The following is a 19,599-nucleotide window of genomic DNA, read 5'->3' on the forward strand; positions in this document are numbered from 1 at the left end:
GGGAGCTCTTCCTGTCTGGCCTCCTACTTTTTGCCAGGGGCTCTGGAAGGTTGGTTTTCCTCCCTAGATGCTGGTCTCAGGTACGCCCTTCAGGTCTCTGTCAGCAGCCCAGGAGCAAGTGATGTCTGGGCTCCTGCTTATCTGAGAGGAGCTAAGAAATCTCATCCGCTGCCACTCACTAACTAGGTTCCTACATTTCCCGTTACGTCCACACGTATGGGTATTGAGGGATACCGTTAGGTGTTTGACGCTTGTCTTGTGTTATTTACTGTGGCACATGCCTTCAGAACCTTCAGTCAATAGAAAGATAGGCATAGGTGGCAATAAATGTAGAACTAAGTTATTTATAAATATACTTGTATTTATTTCAGAGAGGAAGGGAGAGGGAGAGGGAGATAGAAACATCAATGATGAGAGGGAATCATTGATCACCTGCCTCCTGTATGTCCCCTTCTTGGGATCGAGCCGACAACCCGGGCAATGTGTCCTGACCTCCTGGGTCATAGGTTGATACTTAACCACTGACCCACTCTGGCTGGGCAACATTACATTTTTGATAACCATCCATATTGATGTGTTTATCTGTAGCTCATGTTTCACTGCTACCTAGTACTGCATTGTTTGAATGTATCATAATGTGTCTGTTCTACATTTGGACTGTTTTCCAACGGTTTGCTATTATGGGCAATGTTGCTATGACCTTCTTGTTCAAGGTTTTGGAGCACACGCACAAGAGTCTCTCCAATATACACTGAGGCGCAGAATTACTGGGTCATTGAGTGTTTATTCGTCCCATTTGTGTGTGTGTGTGTGTGTGTGTTAAATGGTCAATGTTCATTTAGATTTATATGCATATTTGTCCTGTTACCATTCATTCTTTTCTTTGCGTATCCATATAGGGTCATTATCCACAAAAGAACTTTGTTTTGTGGGTCCTCTGCAATGGGTTTTCTCAGGTTGGTTTCCCCCGGAAAATATATTTATTTCACCCATATTTTTAATGATAGTTTCACTGAATTTAGAATTCTGGATTGGCAAGTTTCCTTCAGCCCTTTAATGATCCCATTATTGTTCTATTATTTCTGTTGAAAGAGCTGTCGGTATTATTGTTGCTCCTGTGAAGGTGATATGCCTGTTTTCCTTTGACTGCTTTTAATGTTTATTTTCTGTCTTTAGTTTATAATAATAAGTGTGCCTAGATAGGGTTCTCTGGCTTGGGATTTAGAAAATACCTTGAATTTGTAGCTTGATTCTTGCTACAAATTCTTGGCTAATGTCACTTCAGATACTGCTTCTGCCCTCTTTCTCTCTTTTCCTTCGGTGACTCCAGTTACCTAGAAGTTGAACTTTTTTTTTTTTTTTTAACCATGTCCCGTATGTCTTTTAAGCTCCTTTCTGTCTTTCACTCTCTTGTTTTTATTCATGCCTTGATCTGGATATTTTCTGCTGACTTTTTTTCTCCTTCAATAGTCCTCTTTGATACTCTATCCACTCTGCTCTTCAGCCATCTATTAAAATCCTAATTTCAGTTTTCTGGTAAAATTTTCTATCTTTTTTATAACTTTTGGAAGATCATTGTATACTATTTTAAATGTTGTATCGAATAGCTCTAATGTCTGGATAACTGCTGATTGATTTTCTGTTTCTTTTTTCCCTCAGTTTTCAGTCATTTTATTCACTTACATATCTGGTAATTTTTATTGTATGCTGGACATTGTGTAAAAAAAAAATTGGGGCTCTGACTTACGTTCTTTTTCTCCAGAGAGGATTCGTATTTCTTCTTTCCTTCTGGTGCCCAGTGCTTTGATTTCCTCCCATGTGTACCTCCCCTGCAAAACTTGTTTTCTGAGCTTTTCATTTACAGTAAAGGGTATATACGGCAAGAATTTCCCAGTGGGACTTGTATTTCAGTAAGGATCAAAGCCTGGTATTTAAAGGGAAGAATCTTGAGGAAGGAATATTTGTTTCTGGGGAAGGGCAATGGAAAGGGAGCTAGAGAATCAGCCTCAGCTCTTGAAATCATAACAGAGGCCCTTAAGAAAACCTAGTCTTCAAGAATCAGTTCTGTTTAGATCAGAAAATGGGTGAATCATTTTGATAAGCGTTAATTAGCTCTCTTTTACGTAGGAAGTATATTGAACCAGAGCCCATTTTCTATTCTTTCTAGTAATTGAAGGTTTTCTCTTGAAAGCAACACATCAGAATAGTCCCAGTGAGTCACCTTCAGAAAGGGCAGCTATTGAGCTCAATGAATTGTGTTTTCTTCCTCATTCCAGGACTTGTTTTTTAGGCCTGAAATTTATTAACCTAGGAATGGCTAATTCAGCAGTGAATGGCTAATTCTGCTAAAAAACAAACAAACAAACAAAACCAACACCTCTAGATCTGCAGGAAGTAGTTGGGTGTGAATGCTCAGTGTCCTCTCCCAGGTCACCCTTCGTAGGGTTGTAAGATGGCAGAGGTAGGAATACCTACTGAAAGGCCACCAGGGGCCTCCTGGCAGAGACCAGAGGGTTCTGAGGAGCTACTGGGAAACAGAACTATGCCAATTGCATTTTTATTTTATTTTATTTTATTCCACCTGACGGTGTGGAAACACTTTCCGTTTAAAAAAGAATCTTCCTTTGGCCTTTCACTTGAGCCTGGGATCAAGCCAAGCTCAGGAGAAATGAGACAGGACTTAGGACCTGATCTGCCTTCCATTCTCTATTGCCCCCCAAAAAGAGGTTCAACCTCCGTGGTTCTCCCAGATGCTAAAGACCTGGTCCCAGTCTGTGGTCTCATCTAGCATTCATCACAGTTGCTTCCCTGAACATGACCAGAATGAAGGGTTGGCCTTTGTATCTTTAGCTTCCTGCAAATGCAGGCTTGTAGGAACAGCGCCTTGGTTTTCCTGGGACAGTTACATTGCTCCCGGATGGCTGGGTGGTGGTGGGAGAGAGAGGAGTGGCAGAGATGGAGAGGCGAGGAATGAAGGCTGAACTGGGTGCCCTTCCAAGATCGTGTTTTGCGCTAGGAGCACGGGTGGTTTGTGCTGTTCTCTCCCTGTAGTTTGTGGAGTTAGGTTTGCTTGACCAGACCAGCTCTGACTAATGAAATATTTTAGTTTTGTGGCTTTGGCACGCCACCTCCCTCAGCAAATCCTCTGCCAGAATCTGGGGAGGGAGAGCAGACCTCTCCACAGGCAGGAGCTCTGGAATCACTGGTCTTGGTCCCTGCCCCAGCTGGCCTCCATCTTTCTTCCCAGCCTCACTGGTACATGTGAGTTGTAATTGATCCCCTAATGAACGTTTACAGAACCTCCTCTTTTTCTGGGGCTTTTTCAGGCGGTGACAGTGAGAGCTTGGGGAAGGGAGAGGGGGGAGCCTAGGCTGCATGCCTAAGGGCAAGTCCAGGTGATGGAAGGTGTGTCTGAGTTGAGTATTGCTCAGGAAGGGGTCAGAGCCTGGCCCTCTTTCTTGTCCAGGGCTTGCATGTAATTTCTCAGAAACTGGGTCATTTACATACTTCCCTCAGCTGCCTTCCTTTGTCACCGCCACTGCCTGGGAAAAGAAAGCTACCTTACCTGGTGCCTCTATAAGGTTTTTACTGGCGTCAGGAAGGAATTTTCCATGAAGATAATAACAAAAATCACGGTTGGGTTCCCTTCATATATTACCCAGTATCATTTGTGGGTAATACCTAGCAGACTCTTGTTAGAGACCATCGTGGTCTTTTTATGTTTCATCTGCCCAACAGTGATAATAACAGAGCCTACCTCGTAGGTTGGTTGTGAGGATTAAACGAATTAAATGATTTCCCAGCTGTTAAGCCCGTAGAACAGTGCCTGAGATGCAGTGCTGCTGACCTGTGTTCACAGTTCAAAGGTCACACTGTGGTCTCAGCAGTTGGAAGCTTTCCTTTATCAATTTTGCTATTTACTCACCTAAAACTTCTTTTATTTGAACATCCGGTTGGGGAGATTTTTCCCCCTGAAAATCTTATCAAGGTATTTCAAACCCTTGAAACATATCTGACTTTTTCAGTTAGAAGTTCAGCTTGTACCAGTACCTGGCATCCAGGTCTGTTCTCCATGACATCACCCGTCGCCTTTCTCCCCGGCTGTTGGCATTAAAGAGAATATATCTGTTCACTTGAAATGCAAAGTTCTTTACAGGAATGAAGTCCTTGTGGCTGGGAATGCGATAAGCTTGAGTTTCTTCTCTGTTGTAAAATGTTTGGTTGCATTTCTAAATTTCCGTATTTGGAGATTTTCTTTTGTTATAATTGACTTCCTGCTCTTTGTTCCAGAATGGGTACAGGTGATGTCTCGGTCACAGGCTGAGACACAAGCATTCAGCTGGGGAGGGAGGGGCAGTGGGACACTCAGAAGAACAGACTTTGCGGTAGTCACCCTTGGCCTTTACACATTCTTTGTGTTTTCCCCCAAGTCCTTTTAAAACCAAGGCCTCTCTGGGTTAGCAAGTCTGTGGGCCTTGTACTCCTGTCTTCAGATGAAGACACCAATCCTGAAGAGAGTGTGTGTGTGTGGCTCAAGTTCACCCAGTTGGATCCAGTGACAGAGTCGGGAGTGAGACTCCTGGCCTTTCAAAGCCTGTGTGCTTTCCTGGTGTTGAAATAGTTTATCTGCCGAGTCAGACATTGTGGTGAGACCACCTCACAGGGTTCTTCTTTTTTTTTTTTTTCTTTCACATCATATTCTATCTCCTGGTTCGGCACTGGGGCGTGGGCTGTTTATGCACAGTGAAAACCTTGTTAGATGGCAAACTGGAGGTCTCGAGTGGGGTGGGAAGGCGTGCCCCCCTCGTGTAGCCCTAACTGTGCAGAAACCCCCCTCTGACTCTGTCTGGGAGCTTCAGGGACTTTTCCGCAGCCAGTAGGGGAGGCCTGCACCCTCGGCACTGGCCCATCCCCTTCTGTGGAAGGTGCACGAGGCCTCGCTGATGAAGAGCTGAAAGGTGGGGGGACACCATCCCGTCCACAGCTGGCTTTAAAGATTCCTCCTGCACATGACTCTAATTGACACGGAGGAAACTGGGAAAATAGGACGTGACTAAGCCATGACACTTGTCTGGTGATGAAAATCAGTCTTCCTGTGGGTGTTCTGCTTATTTCTGTGCTTTCAGCCTCACAGCAAACGCCACCGTCCTTATTAAAGAAAAAGCAGAACCCTATTCCGAGTGCTTCACACCACTCCGAGCCTCTAGATTAATCTGAAACACATCTGAGTTCACAAGTGGGTCAGAGCAGCAGAGACTTGCCAGTTCAGCAGGCGTGCGTCCTGGCCTCTGAGAAGCAGGGCCATCTTGAGGTCTGACTTTGTTGCTTATGTTTAGACCTTGTGTGCTGAGATAATTCTGGGTGGCTTTGGATGACTTTGTTTCTTAACTGAAAAGGAGTGTCTGTAGCCTGATAAGTGTTTATCCGTGAAATAGCAACATGGTGTATGTCTTGAGGCAGGAGGCCTTTAGGTCTCCAGAGAACACCCACCTCCCCCTCCCACAAAAGCAAGGTCATTGGCTTAGGCGTGTTGCTAGAGTAGAATGTCAGTCTGAGCTTTAAAATGTCCTGATTGTTCTCATTCAGGGTCTCTTTTCTGGATCCTTTCCCCTTTCTCTGCCTTAAGGGGGCTACATACACAGTCACAACCGAGCAGAACTGAAAGCAGACAGACCTGCTCTACATCTACTGGATAGAGATCTGGGGTCCAAAAATGCCTCTTTCTTGCCAAACCTCAAATTGTTCCATGCCTTTTTTAAATGCCCTTTCCCTGCCCCCTCCGCCGCCTTCACCATTTGGCCGAGTGAGGACTAGCTGTTTGGTTTGCTTTGTGTTGGTGACAGATACCCACTGCTCATTGGATCCCATTTTTCTTTAACCCCTCCTGGCTCACAAGCATCACAAAAGGGGTTTTCAACATCAAGGCGAAACTCCCTGTCAGCCTCATTTTGAGCCGTGGCCATGTTGACAACATGGAACAGAGAAGCGGTGGTATCTTAGCTGCGAGGGACGAGGCCTCCTGACCTGAGGAGGTTTCCTAGCAGTGAGCCAGCCCTGGAGGCCTCGGGGCTGCTGCTCAGAAACTCAGCAACATGACGGCCGTGGGTGCCGGCCACCGTGCCCAGTCCTTGGCATCACCTCCTGAACCCCTCACAGCACTCCTCCAGAGGCGAGGCCATCTGTTTGTTTGTTTGTTTGTTTGCAGGTGGGTAAACTGAGGTTCAGGGAAGATCAGCAGCTCTCCCCAGGTGCATACTTAGTGAGGGATAGAATAAGAATTTGACTCCGTGGGCCCTGTCTGATTGACGGCAGGAGGGCAGCCCCCTCACAGTTCACGTCCTCCTTACTCACAGACACAGCGTGTAGCTAGCTGGGTTTTGCGGATTTGTGTGTTCAGCATAGCTCCTCGTGGGCAACGCCGAGCAGACCTGGAGCTGTGCTGGTGGCTGAGCCTCGCAGCTGGACAGCCTCCGACTTGGAAGAACACAGACTCTCTTCACACTGCAGGGCCTGTCCCTTCTCTTCCTTTTCCTGTTCTACGTGCTCACCGTCTCCCCTGGTGACAAGAAAAGTACCGTCACCGGCAACTCCTCAGTGAGCAAGAATATTAAAGAGGAAATTTCCATTAGGTAAATAACTGTGAAAGAAGAACCCCAGAGAAGGGGGGGAAATTCAAGCCGAGGCTCCTGTTACACTGGCCAAGTGCCGCTGGCATCCCAGGCTTGCTGCATATCATGAAGGGTCAGGAAAACTGATCGGCCAGAACAGAGGGACACAGTGTGAATATTTTTCTCTTTCACCATTCCAGCATCTACTTGAATGTCAGTTTTGTAAAACCATCTGTTCTGAGCCCAGCCCCAAACCCAGCCTAATTTGTAGTGGCTCCGTTTCTGTAGACAACGGGATTATTTTTGGAAGGTGGGGTATTGACACACTCTGTGTCGGCGAGGCAGCAGAACTGACATCTTGAAGTTGTTCTGACATTTTTACCCCCTGGCTGAAAATATGGCTTCAGAGAAATCAATGACTTCAGGCTGTGGCCAGAATTCACGAGTGTGGTGTGCTCTGAGCGTCCTCTGGTGAGAGGAGGGGGTGGGGTGCGGAGATCACTGTTGTCTTTGCAAATGTAATAGCAGGTTTTCTGAAGGACATTCTGTTCCTTGGAACCTTTCATTTTAGCAAGGACAGTATTCACTTGCAGCCTTAAGGATTTGTGTGTGTGTGGTGGTGTTTTTTTGTGTGGACTTGAAATAGCTACAAAATGAACTATATTGACTTAAGTCTCTGCAAATGGTCCTTCTGGTGTTGAAGTTATGTTTATACCGAGTAGAGTTACAAATTATCTGCAAATTACCTCCTAATTGCTAGCCCTTTCCCAGTGTGCAAGCCTGGCAGATGCTCACTGCCCCGGTGCTTTATGCCCCTCCACACTCACGGAGCCACATGCCTCGCGTGCACACCATCGCACTTAGTCTTCACAACAGCCCCGTGGAATCTGATTATTCCCGTTTTGCACATGAAGAAATTGATGCTTCTCGCTCCGTGCAAGTACTTTACATGTCTTGTCTAGTGCTTTCCGTGTATATCCTTGTAAGTGGATAGTCTTTCTCCATTTCGAAGAGGAAGAAATGGAGGCTCACAGAGGTTGTTACTTGTCCATGACCTTACAGTTAGTAAATGGCACAGTCAGAATTTGAATTCTGATATGAATGAATGTCTTTCTGTTATGCCACATACATACCTCCAGGCTGAGGTCCTGAAGGCAGGAGGCAGGGACCACGTCTCATTTATGGTTCTCACTTGCTAGCCTGGCACGCAGTAAGGTTTGGGGTTGGTTGATGCATAGCTGGGTTGAATTTGCTCCTCTCCTGATGATTTCAGCCTTTCTCCCAGTGCCGCCGTGACTAGTTTTCCCTGGGCATGATCTGAATATCTGCCTCCAGCCTTCATTTCCCATTTTGATCATCCACGAACATGCCAGAGAGCATCTGCTCTGAAAAAGTTTCGAAATAAATTCGATGGATGTCTTGCAGCGTCACTCCCACGGGATGGGGTAGCTCTCCTGAGCGTCCCCGCTCTGTTTTGACGATCATCTTCAAAGTCAAGGACATGGGTGAAATAACACTGCAGCCTCAGGGAAGACAGTGCCAGAGGGCACCATAAAGAGAGCTTACTGGAATCACCTCCCTCTGCAGCCCGGGCTGTCACCCTGTCTTTGAGGGAGAAATAAGATACCGGGTGTGATTTGCTTTCCCACTGAGGTGGGAGCGAGAGAGAGAATTAAGGATGACTAAGTGCTCCCACAGCGAGAGAGGAGGCCACGGGCTCTGTGGTGCCCTGGATTCAGCACTCAGAAGCCCAGGCGGCTGGCCCGGGGCCCGGGCTTTAATCACAGGACCCTTCTCCAGGCTGGCTTCAGTTTAGTTCCTATAAAACGGCTCTTTTCGTAAAATCTGATTAGCCTCTCATCAGTCTGGGTTTGGTTGGATCGTAGATTTTAACATCTTCCTATATTTTCTGAGTTCTCAAAGCCACATTTCTAGGGGTGAAGATTTTATCTTTTTAAATACATTTTTTTATTGATTTCAGAGAGGAAGGGAGAGAGAGGGAGAGATAGAAACATCAGCGATGAAGAGAATCAATGATTGGCCGCCTCCTGCATGCCCTACACTGGGGATTGAGCCCGCACCCCGGGCATATGCCCTGACCAGGAATTGAGCCGTGACCTCCTGGCTCCTAGGTCAGTGCTCAAACACTGAGCCAAGCCGGCAGGGCATGGGTGAAGGTTTTATAATCACTTCCTGTTAGTGTCTTTGTATCCTTTACTTTTACTCACAAGTGACAAAGGACAAGTTCAGCTGGCTTGCATGAGTAATTTCCTTACAGACAGAGGAGTAGGAATTCAGCTGGAAGACGTACTAGTAGAGTAAGTTGACTAGATTATAGGCACCTTGCCACGGTCAAGGTGGGCACCTGAGAAGCAAGCACATGGAAGACCCAGCATTTAAGGGAAGAGTGCTCTCTTAGGCCCTCTCATCTCTTCCTCCTGGGGTCAGAGTGGTTTCTGTAGAGAACCCGCCCACCAGACAGTGCTGGGGGCCGAGGCGGCTGCAGCGGAATCTGTTGGCTGTTAGGGTTTTGGCCCAGGCTCACTCATAAACCTTGGGTGTTAGGCTTGCTTTATTGATGGGGGTTGCTGCAGAGGGGCTGGTGTAGGGCAGTTTGCCTAGAGTATTCTCCCATGGTCTCTCTAGGGGGAGGGGGCAGTATATTGGCATTTTTAACTTCTTCCTAGTCAGCTGCTGGAATAGGTAGATGAGCCTTCGCTTCATATCTCTTCCAATGAAACCTCTCTTTTCAAGCAAATTATGGGAACAAGGCCCTGAGAGGAGCCTGGGTGACTCTTCAGGTGGAGCCCGTCTCTGGCAGCCCTCACCCCACAGTGCACTTCTGAGGACAGCGCTTTACCTTCACGCCCCTCCCCCACCTCTCCTGAGGCATCCCGGAGGCACTACTGTCCAAACTCAGAATTCCTGCACATGGCAGTGCTCTTTGGGCCTTTCCAGAAACAAGGGTCATAGTTCCCTCTCCTTTCGCAGTTCCCTGGTGCTCCCAGTTTGCGTCTCCTGCTCCTGCTGCTGGCTGTCCACGGGTGGAGTGGCGTCCTACCGAGACTGTCCTCCTTGGGACTAGGGCCAGGCTGCCCTGTTCCCACCCTCCACCCAGGCAGCACCTAGGCCTGCGCCGGGCCCAGTGTGCGTGCTTGATAAAGACATTCTAGCCTGGATCGGAGATCACACGCTGTCAGCTGGAAAGGGCTTTGGAAACCGCCGAGTCCAGCGCTAATTTTACAGATGGTACCACTCCAGAAGCTCACTCTGGAAAGGGCTGGTTGGTTGCTTTCTCCTTGTTGATGGTAAATGCTAATGTAAATGACCTTAATGCTGTCTTTGAAAGGCCTTCTTCAGATGATGCAGGGTGTTCCTCCTTGGACTAGAGTGACTGGTGATAACAGTAAGAATGCTGACTCGATGCTGCACCCTGAGCCACGCCACAGGGCAGTGTCGATGCTATCACTGCTCTGCAGATGCCGAGAGGGGGCCCAGGGTGGGCTTCTCACTCGGGTCATGTAGCCACCAGAATGGTGGAGAGAGGACTAGAATCTGTTTTGGTCAGATGCCCAGGCCCATGGCTCTTAGATGAGGTTCCTGACTAAAAGCCCCACTTAGCGATTCACAGCGCTGGCTTCACAAACACTCCAGGGGGTCCTCATCCTAAAGGAAATTGTAAAACTAATTTCCATTTACTTTAAGTTCTCTAATTAGGGAATGACAGGGAAGGGAAGGCAAAAAGCAACTAATGATAGGGCTCGCCTCTCTAGAAAGGTCCTTAATCACTGCCCTGGGTCCTAAAGGCATCTGGGCGGAGTGGAGGAAAGGGGTGCTTCCACGTCCTGCTGCAGGGACCACTGCTTCCCGTGGAATTGCTGCTCCTGCCTCCAGTCCCTCTTCTTACCCAGAACGCCCCTTCCCCTGTCGCTGGCATCTGGAAGCCTAGGACTGAGGGCGTCCAGGGCAGATCTGTGTGACCCCCTCTCCCGCCCACAACGTGGCCGGCCTCCTGGTGGCCACCCAGCACCAGGGTCTGCGGGGCAGGCTGTTTGCCTCACATCTTGCCACTGCGCTTTGTATCTGAGCAACATTCCTGTGTGTTTTCTAAAAGGTTAGTCCTGGGTCATTGGCACTTAAACCACTTGTTTTGGTAGATCCTTCCCGAGAAGGTTAATTATATATTTGATATCCTTCCCTTTTTATGCCTGAACGATGTGGATAAGTACCCTGTGGTTTATTAACTGTCACTTTAAACCTTTTCAAATTGTCTTGTGACAAAACAGACTTTTATGTCCTTTTTATCCAGCTTTGATGAATGGGACAGCTTCTCTGGTTAAAATAGGCCAGGATAAATAAAATCTCTCTGATTGGTGGGGGCGGAGTTTACATGGGAAGCCATGAGGTCAAATGTGCCACTTGAATAAAAGGTGACCTAACCTGTGAACTTTTACATATGCTTCTTTTTCTGCTTTTGACAAATGGTGCCGGCACCTAGGCACTCGGTAATTACTGAATAAGTGAAAGAAAAGGCATTACTTAAGGGCAGTTGATTTCTCTAAAAATTTTGATGCCAAACCCTAAAGCAGTAATTTGCCACATTTCCTATTTTGTATCTCACCGATTATTAGAGCAGAGAGCCTCTGTCCTTTAACTTTAGGGAACCCCAAAGCTCACCTCTCCTCCCCCAGGCCGTTTTGTTAAACCTTTACTTTTTTGGTAAGTTTGCAGTAGAATCGAGGAAGGTAAATGTCATGATGGATTGTCAGTGGTTGTTTGCAGGCGTTGTGTCCACCAGTACGCGTCCCATGCTTGAGAGCCACTCTCCTGCGACACACAGTATACGTAATTCAGCCGTTTATCTCTCCCTCAGGTGGTATTCACTGAATCCCAGCGAGGAGCGAGGAGGGCATTTATTTAAAATAATTAAGTAACAAAAGTTCTGCTAAGGGTTTAAAACACTTCTGTTTTTAATTCATTGCAGTTTGCGGGGACCTTATCGGATGGCTTAGGAAAGACGATGGACAACCGGCATCAGTCGGAGCGGGAGTACATCAGATACCACGCAGCCACCAGTGGCGAGCACCTGGTAGCCGGCATCCATGGCCTGGCCCATGGTAAGTCGCCTGCTGTCTGCTATAGGAGAGTGGCTCTTCTGCCGCAGTCCCTCAGGGATGCCTGTTCAGCCATCCAACTGCCAGCGGGAAAAAGAGAGCTTGCAACAGTGTCGATCCTGGCTTGGCATTGTGGTGCCGGTAGCCATCCAAGCTCTCTTATTTTATTCCCCTTACAACTGCTACCACCTGTGAGAACTCTTCATTCATTTTCAAAGTGTGCCCACGGCCATTCCTTCCTGCGCCCTGGCTTCTGTTCCCAAGGTGTCACAAGGTGTAAGCAACAAAACCCCTTTTTAGAATATGGATCTGCTGCTTCCAGACTTGCCCTCCGCTTACTGAGCTGAGCATTCCTTCCACAGAGAGTGAGATGTGAAACTGGCCGCCAGGTTTGTGGCCCAGATGTTTCTGAGTCTTGTGTAAATACCCAATCTCTGAATTTGTTTGAATTCTGGCTTTAATGCTTTAATTCAGTCTCATTTTCCTTTTGTTGTATTTTTCTCAAAACTTCTCAGCATGGCATTCGTTAAGGCCCTTGGAAATACGAACCCAGCCACCTTTCCCGACCATTGTCCCCAGCCACCCAGGGCCTCTTACTGCTCCTCTGCCCTCCCTTCCTCTGCCTCACTTCATTGCCTCTCAAAATCCTGTTCAGCCTGTAAGTCCCAACTCAAAGGACATTTGTCCCACTCCACTGTCCCCAGTTAGAGTTAATGATGATTAGCACACACATGGCGGGCGTGGTTGTGTATGTAGCCAGCTGTGTGCATCTTGCTTCCCTGATAGGCTGTGATGGCCAGGAGAGCAGAAGACCACTTTGAAGTCACCTTTGTACTTGCTACCTCACATGATCCCTGGCATGTAGCTCATGCTTAGTAATGGTTACTAAAGTGAACTGTTTGTACCAGATAACTAGAAATAGTCTGAAGCTATCAGAAGTCATGTCAAGACTGAGAAGTTTTAATTATCAGCATTTGAAAGAAGAAGGGATATCAATAATAAAAAATCATGTGTCTCTTTGTGTTTAGGAGAGAGTTTTTGTTTATCAACTTTCTAAGGGCGAGGTTTGGATTAAAATGCCTCTCTTTCCCTAAGCCTGCCCAACTGGAAAGGGAGCGTTCCCCAAGGAGACATCAAGCTAGAAGTAAAATTTGGCTGAAATTAATCTGTTTATGTGCTTTAAAAGTTGATTGTTGGGCAATCACTTGGGGTTAGAGATTTAATCCTTCTTTCTAGTAACTGCAGTGACAGTGCCTTAGACTAACAGAGGACTGTTTTTTAATGAACATAAAATGCTTTGCTATGCATTATTGCCTCTATTTACCCAGCATCCTTGGGATGCAGAGAGAGAGCATGGCTGTCCTCACTTTCTTGATGGACACACCAGTGTGGTGAGAAAATAGGGAATCATTTCAAGGTCGCAAACTCCCCTCCAAGCAGGGATCATTAGGTAATATGTACAACATCTTCAGAATACAGGCTGTTCATTCTGAGACGAGGAACCAGTGGCCTCAACCAAGGGGACCCATGAAAGCATAGCTGAGAGTGAGATCCTTCTTTCACGATGAAAAAGCCCTTCACCGATAACAGTCCCTTGGTTTAAAAGCTGGGGTCATGCTCAGTTCTGTCTGTAGGCCCCGCTTGACGAGGTTCCGAAAGAGTCTGTCTCTGCATGAACTTGGTTCAGAGGACGGGAAAGGGCTATTGCCTCACGGGCCAATGCACCAGAATCCAGAAGCGCTGTGCATTGTTAGTACATTCTCACCCAAGCAGCTTCCTTTACCAATTTGTCTCACTAGAGCTGAAGCGTCTAGAGAGCTTCCTCACACCCCCATCACCACCAGGTAAACATCCTGTGAGTGTCCCTGGCACAGGACCTGGAAATGCTCCCTGGACTGGGCCCATTTCCCCTGCAAGGCCACGTCCTCTTCAGCCCGGCCAACTTCTGGCCACTGTGGAGGCTCTTTAAGGTCATTGCTGTCAACTCTCAGAATGTTTGGAATATCTTTTTGACCTTGATTAATCTTTCCAACTCACTCCCTTGAGGTTACTGCTGGCTCTGGCAGCTTTTTAAGGATGCCCTTCACCAGGCTTTGTCATTACTCCGGTCGCCTACACCTGCTTTCAGCCATGTGTGCCACAAATTTTACCCCATTTCAAACGTTTGGTGGTGCTGGCAAGTCACATAGTGTTGTTTGAAAACTGAGGATCTGTATTTAGTTATCCCTACGCCTTATATTTTATGGAACCCCGAGTCTCCTCAAGAGCCCTAGTTTCTTGTCTCTAGATTTAATTCCACTGTCTATATCCTCTCCATAGTCCATATGCTGCCCAAGCTCTGGAATTGAAAAGTACCGCTTTTAAACTCTTAGCTTTTCTTTGATTTTTAAAACTGGAACATGCTTTACTTCTGACTACTATAGAATATACATTCTCTGACTCCAAACTTAAGAGGCAGACCTGCTGGTTCTCCACCTTGAGTTGGCCTGCCTGTGGCCTGTCAAGAGATTGAGGAAACACCCCTGCGTTACCTCGCCAGGTGCATGGAACTGAGGGGTTTGGCTTTAAATGCTGTTGCTTTTGTTCTTGGCCCTGTTACATATAGCCCTTGTCTTTTTTGCTAGGTATCATTGGTGGATTGACCAGTGTTATAACCTCAACCGTGGAAGGTGTGAAAACAGAAGGGGGTGTCAGCGGTTTCATATCTGGCCTTGGGAAAGGGCTTGTTGGCACTGTAACCAAGCCAGTGGCAGGCGCCCTGGATTTTGCATCAGAAACAGCCCAGGCGGTGAGAGACACAGCCACACTTAGTGGCCCCAGGTCAGTGGTCGTGGGGGGAGTGGCTTTTGCAATTTCCAGCCCAGGTCTGCTGCCTCTCCTAATCCATCCTGCTATGTTTCACCTGCTTTAATGATACGATTTTTCAATATTTGATTACACACAACTCACATTTCTGTCTTGCCTAATATAAATACATGAAAACAAGGCACACAAATCGGGCATGCACTTTTGCAGATCCACGTCTGTGTCTGTATCTGTATTTACTGGATACACACTCACAATGTTGTTTTTCTTCGCTAGAGGGATCAGAAAATAGCATTGCATTCTTACAAACCTCCCCTGCTCACCAAACTAACTAGACCCCGCCTGCCCGTTAAGAAAACTATCTGGCTGTCGGCTGTGTCTTGCTCCTGAGCCCCATGGCATAGTTCTGGAATCCCTGAAGTTGCAGTTCACCACGTGGGTCTGTCCCTTCCTAGTTCTTCCACTTGAAACTGCCATCTAGTCCCCACCTCATAACGAAACCCCACCTGGCAGGCAGTTCTGCGGAGGGATGCTTTCTTGCCTTGATACCAGCTGAGGCAGGACATCAGCCACAGCCCATATGGCTCCAAATCCCAAGAATCCGACTACTCTAACTTAGCTATTTATGTGCGTGGCCTATATTAGCCTCCCCTTTTTCAGTGACTAATTGGGGATCTTATCAACAAAGGCTACACGGTAATGAATGTTACAGCTCTCAGCCAAGCTGGACTCCACTTAAGCCCAGAAGGATTTTGCCGCTGCCTGCTTAATAGATAGCCCCTGAGTGAATTAGTGTGCCCTTTAGAATGCTAGGGCCTGGGCCATGTCCACACCCTCTCGCTTCCTCGTATAGGATTTGAAGAAAAATTGTCCCCAACGAAAATGAGTCCACTTGTCTGTCACCAGGAAACGTTCCCAATGACACATTACTGTGTTCTGCCAGAAGGTCTTCCATCTGGAAGCAGCTGCTCTTTAAAAGGATCTGTAGCGCTTACTTTAGTTAACTTACATTCTATTCTCAGATACAGAGCCCAACCAGTCCTTGAGTATATTTTGAAGCATTTATGAAGTTAGGGGGAGAAGGGAGGGGGGAGCCTTCAAAAGTATTTCCAGTTACTTTTTCCATGTCTGCTCAAAGCTCAGGAAGTCTACCTCCAGCTTCTTGTTAGGACAATGAGACTAAAGAAGTGTAAGTAAAGTGTTCCAAAGGAACCGTCATTATTCTTAGAATCCCAAAGCAGTCAAGGAATTGAGTGATTGGTTTCAAAAAGCGTCTGAGGTATACGTGTTAACACTTTAAAAGATTAGTTTGTGATATTAACTTTAATGACCTGACCAGGAAGAAATCACTTGGCTTTTCTATGATGTGAGTGTGGAAGTCTCAGTAAAATGTTGCATTCTTTGTAGGAGCACAGGAAAGGCACAATGGTTGCTGCAGACAGGAGGGTGTTCATGGCGCTCTTGCCCGCTGTCCAGCACGGGCATAGAAGGTTCACTTTGGTGCCAGCCAGCATATGCCTGCCCTTCAGGCATGTTCAGTCAGTGAATACTGATTGAAAAGTCCCTAAGGACTCGGGGTTGGGAATATAGCAGAGCTATATAAAGCAAGGCTGTCCTTGGTCTCAAAGGGCTACAGTCAGGGCGGGCAGCAAACATAAACCAGATAATCTGTAGAGAATTATTTGCTAAAGTTAGGATAAATGGCACAGGAGATGTGCAGGGTGCTATGAGACTGTGTGATTAGAGAAGATGAAGGGAAAGAAAGGCTGGCTGTCGGAGCTGTGGTCAGTCAGATCAAGAAAGGCTTTTCTAGGGAAGGGGTGTTTGCGATGAAGCCTGAAGTGTAAGTAGGAGTTGGCCAGGTGGAGAGAGAATCGTGTTCTTGGTAAAGCGGACAGAGAAGCTATGTAGTTTGCCTCACAGCAAACAGTAACTGGGCAGTCTCACTGACGTTTAACTGGATAGAGCAGCTATCTGCCTAGCTTTTCACTCCTCCTGGAAGCAAAAGCTTCAGTAATAAGTGAGGAGCATCGGTGGTCATGGGCCTGTGGTCCTGGAAGCTAAAAGGAGGGGGAATTAAGCATCGGCATCTCCTCTCTATTCCCAGAGGAGCCAGGAGTGGGAGCACCATGGCTGAAGCTATCAGAGGTGAGTGGGACACGTGCTAGACCCATGCTAATCGGGGGCCTCCAAGAAACGTGGTCCTTCACCCTTTATTGCACATGAAAGGCATCACCGAGGCTCCTGAGACACTTTAACCAACTTCCCTCAGTCCGTTTCCCTGGGTCCAAAAGTGGAGTTCATAATGAGGACCCACGTGTTAGAGAGAAAAGAACACTTGTCCCAGCCCCCTTCCTTATTAGCTTTGGGCCCTTAATCAAGTCTCCTAGCCTATCTAAGTCTCAGTTTTCATCTATAAATTAGGAATAAATATACCTGTTTGTTTTTTCTGCCTCTTAGAGGTTTGAGGCTTCAGTAACCAGAGTTACTTAATGTGAAACTATAAAGAACTAGAAAAGTCCGGGTGATACTGGTTTTGAAGGTCACAGATTAAAGGAGCAGCGATTCTTGCAGGTGGAGAAACGTTTCAGAGCCTTGAGGGTCTGCTCGATGACACTGTGATCTCTTAGGGGCATGCTAGCTCTGCTCCGGGACGCGTCACCCTGGCTTCTTGGAAGTAAGATACAGCCATCCCTGTTGATTGAGCAGGGTCCAGGGGTGTTACGCAGGGTTTCCCCCACTGTTTAGACAACAGGGACTAACAAATGATTTGAAGGGATTAGAAGTGAGATGCTGACCGAGCGCTGACCTGAGCCCAGGGACTGAGCCAGGAGTAGAACCCAGGAGTCCAAGAGTTCTGCCTCTGAGTCTGCTCTTGGAATGAACTTGCTGCTTCCTCTGTGATATTTCATCCAAGGAAAGGCTTAGATCTTAGCATCTATGTTTTAAATGACCCAAATTTTAAGCAGATGATAGTAAAGTAAGCCATAAAACTGTGAAGGAATACTCCTTCCAGTAATCCATCTGAAAAGTGGCCTTACAGGAAACATTGGCTCCTTTTGGTGTTTATTGGAACACGGCGTTATTTATAGGGAACCCCCCTCCTTGAGTTCTTTAGATTAAAATACGTCCGAGTTCCTCTCCTGGTTGGAGCACGCAAGTGTTCCAGAAAGACAGCCCCCTAACTGCTCTCTGAACTTCCCACGCAGTCTCCAAGTTCTTGGGAAGGCAGGTGGGGGTGGGGAGAGGAGGGCGGAGGACAGCAGAGCCTTTGGCCTCCACATGAATGTTGTGGACCAATATCCCCTGCTGCATTTGTTAACTGTACAAGTATGTGTGGTTTGGAACTGAAATAAGAAGCCTTTTCCAAGGCAACGTTCTGCTGGCTCAGGTTGCATCGTCTCGTCTACGTGTATTGGGCCACATTTGTCTGTTCCCAAGTAAAGTTTATGAAAATGGCACAGATGCAGCCACTGGTGGTGCCATTGAAGCCGTGGAAAGAAGACTGTCGCCCTTCAAACAGACCGGGCCAAGCAGGGCACCCACCCGCCGTGTTCAGTTCTGGGCATGTGCACTGGGTTTGGACGGTAGTATTTGCAAAGCCACTTTGGTAGGAAGCTGCAGAGAGCCCGGAGCAGCCATTTCACAACAGAAGGCAAAATACCACTGAAAAGAGAGGAGTGTTCGATGCTGGGCTGTTGATTTGCTTGTTTATTTCTCTAAATACCATCTGTGATAGTGTGATAGGCTTTGGGTTGCATGGCATTTCAGGAGAGTAGCACATGAAGATTGATGAAGCTGGGTCCTGAGGTTTCCTCCAAAATATTTCTTCACCTTTTTAGTCGAGACCCCAAAACGGGGGTGGGTGGAGGGGAGAAGTGTGAGTTGGCAGAACTTGAAATATTTGAACTAATTTAGCAAAGCTCAGGAGTGTTGCAGCTTATCTCAGTATTTAAGTTAGATAAGGAGGAAGGGAGCTTGAAGGGCAGTGATAGATCAGTGTTGGAGAATACAGCCCTCAGGCCCCGACAGAGCGCGGACTCCAGGCCCTGTGCGGTGCACGCATGTGTACATTCCAGTTGCCTGAGAGCTTTGCAGTAACCTTTGGATGGACTTCCCAGAAAAGATTGATGGTGGGCATATTCCACTTCTTCAGTAAAAACTCTCCTAAGACACCACCCCAAATCTCTAAAAGACGCTTTCCGTTAATGGCCTCTTAGAAGTGAAATGGACATGGTATTTCTCAGGGAAAAGCCCTTTTAGTTCCAGTGTTTGCATCTTACCAGGACTCTCTGGGATAAAAGGGTTAAGACCCTCTTGAGTCACAGAGCCTGAGGCCCATCAGGTTGGACAGGCCAGAAAGCCGTCAGCAAAGGGAAGTAGGCAGCGCTCCCCCGCTCTGCGTCCTGGTTTGGCAATGCAGCCTTCACTCACCCCACGCTGAAAGCAGCCATGTGCTCTCCTTGGTATTATACATAACACATCAAGCAGAGCTGGCTTGATTTGAGCCATTAGGGAACTTCCAAAGGCAAAAATCTAACCAAAATTGAAATGTTTCTTAGCTACACCAGGCTCTCCATTTTCCCACCGATGCCCCACCGGAGGTGGGGGTAGTGCACGGGACCCCGTGTATCCTGGGAAAAGCAAGTCCAACATTTCTTGGGAAGTTTCTGTTTTGTCTTGAAATTGTGAATTAATTTTATCCCACACTTGTTTTAATAAAATGTTTTTAATTGCTACCTAATAAAATTAACCCTTCAGAAAGATAGGCCACGTTCTCCTGTGGCGACTCCCTTGGACTGACTGACGAGTGTAAGGCCCTCCTCCACTTGGGTCCCTGGACGCCGGCAGCGTTGGTATGAAGTTGTGTGTTGGTAAGGGTGAAAAGCCAGAGTCCAGGACCTGTTTGACCCCGAGGCTGTGTTTCTTATCTGTGAGCATAAGTGTCTGTCGGCTTGGTAACTATCTGCTGCTTGGGGCAGCCAACGCACTGGCTGGCAGGTCAGCTTCATCATGAGAAGGAATTAGATTTCAGTGAAGCTGGAAAATTGCTGTGTCCAACTGAAGGGAAG

General features: G+C 47.2%; 1 protein-coding gene across 1 annotated transcript in view; it reads left to right on the forward strand.

Annotated features, from left to right (window-relative positions):
• The window catches only part of VPS13D (vacuolar protein sorting 13 homolog D), a 222,901-nt gene that overhangs the window by 162,926 nt on the left and 40,376 nt on the right, over window positions 1-19,599 (forward strand). Inside the window, exons 65-66 of the mRNA XM_054720656.1 lie at window positions 11,593-11,725; window positions 14,347-14,542. Coding sequence (XP_054576631.1) covers window positions 11,593-11,725; window positions 14,347-14,542 — 329 coding nt within the window. The remainder of the gene's footprint in view (window positions 1-11,592; window positions 11,726-14,346; window positions 14,543-19,599) is intronic.

This window comes from Eptesicus fuscus, chromosome 9 (genome assembly GCF_027574615.1).
Source record: "Eptesicus fuscus isolate TK198812 chromosome 9, DD_ASM_mEF_20220401, whole genome shotgun sequence".
Classification (NCBI taxonomy): domain Eukaryota; kingdom Metazoa; phylum Chordata; class Mammalia; order Chiroptera; family Vespertilionidae; genus Eptesicus; species Eptesicus fuscus.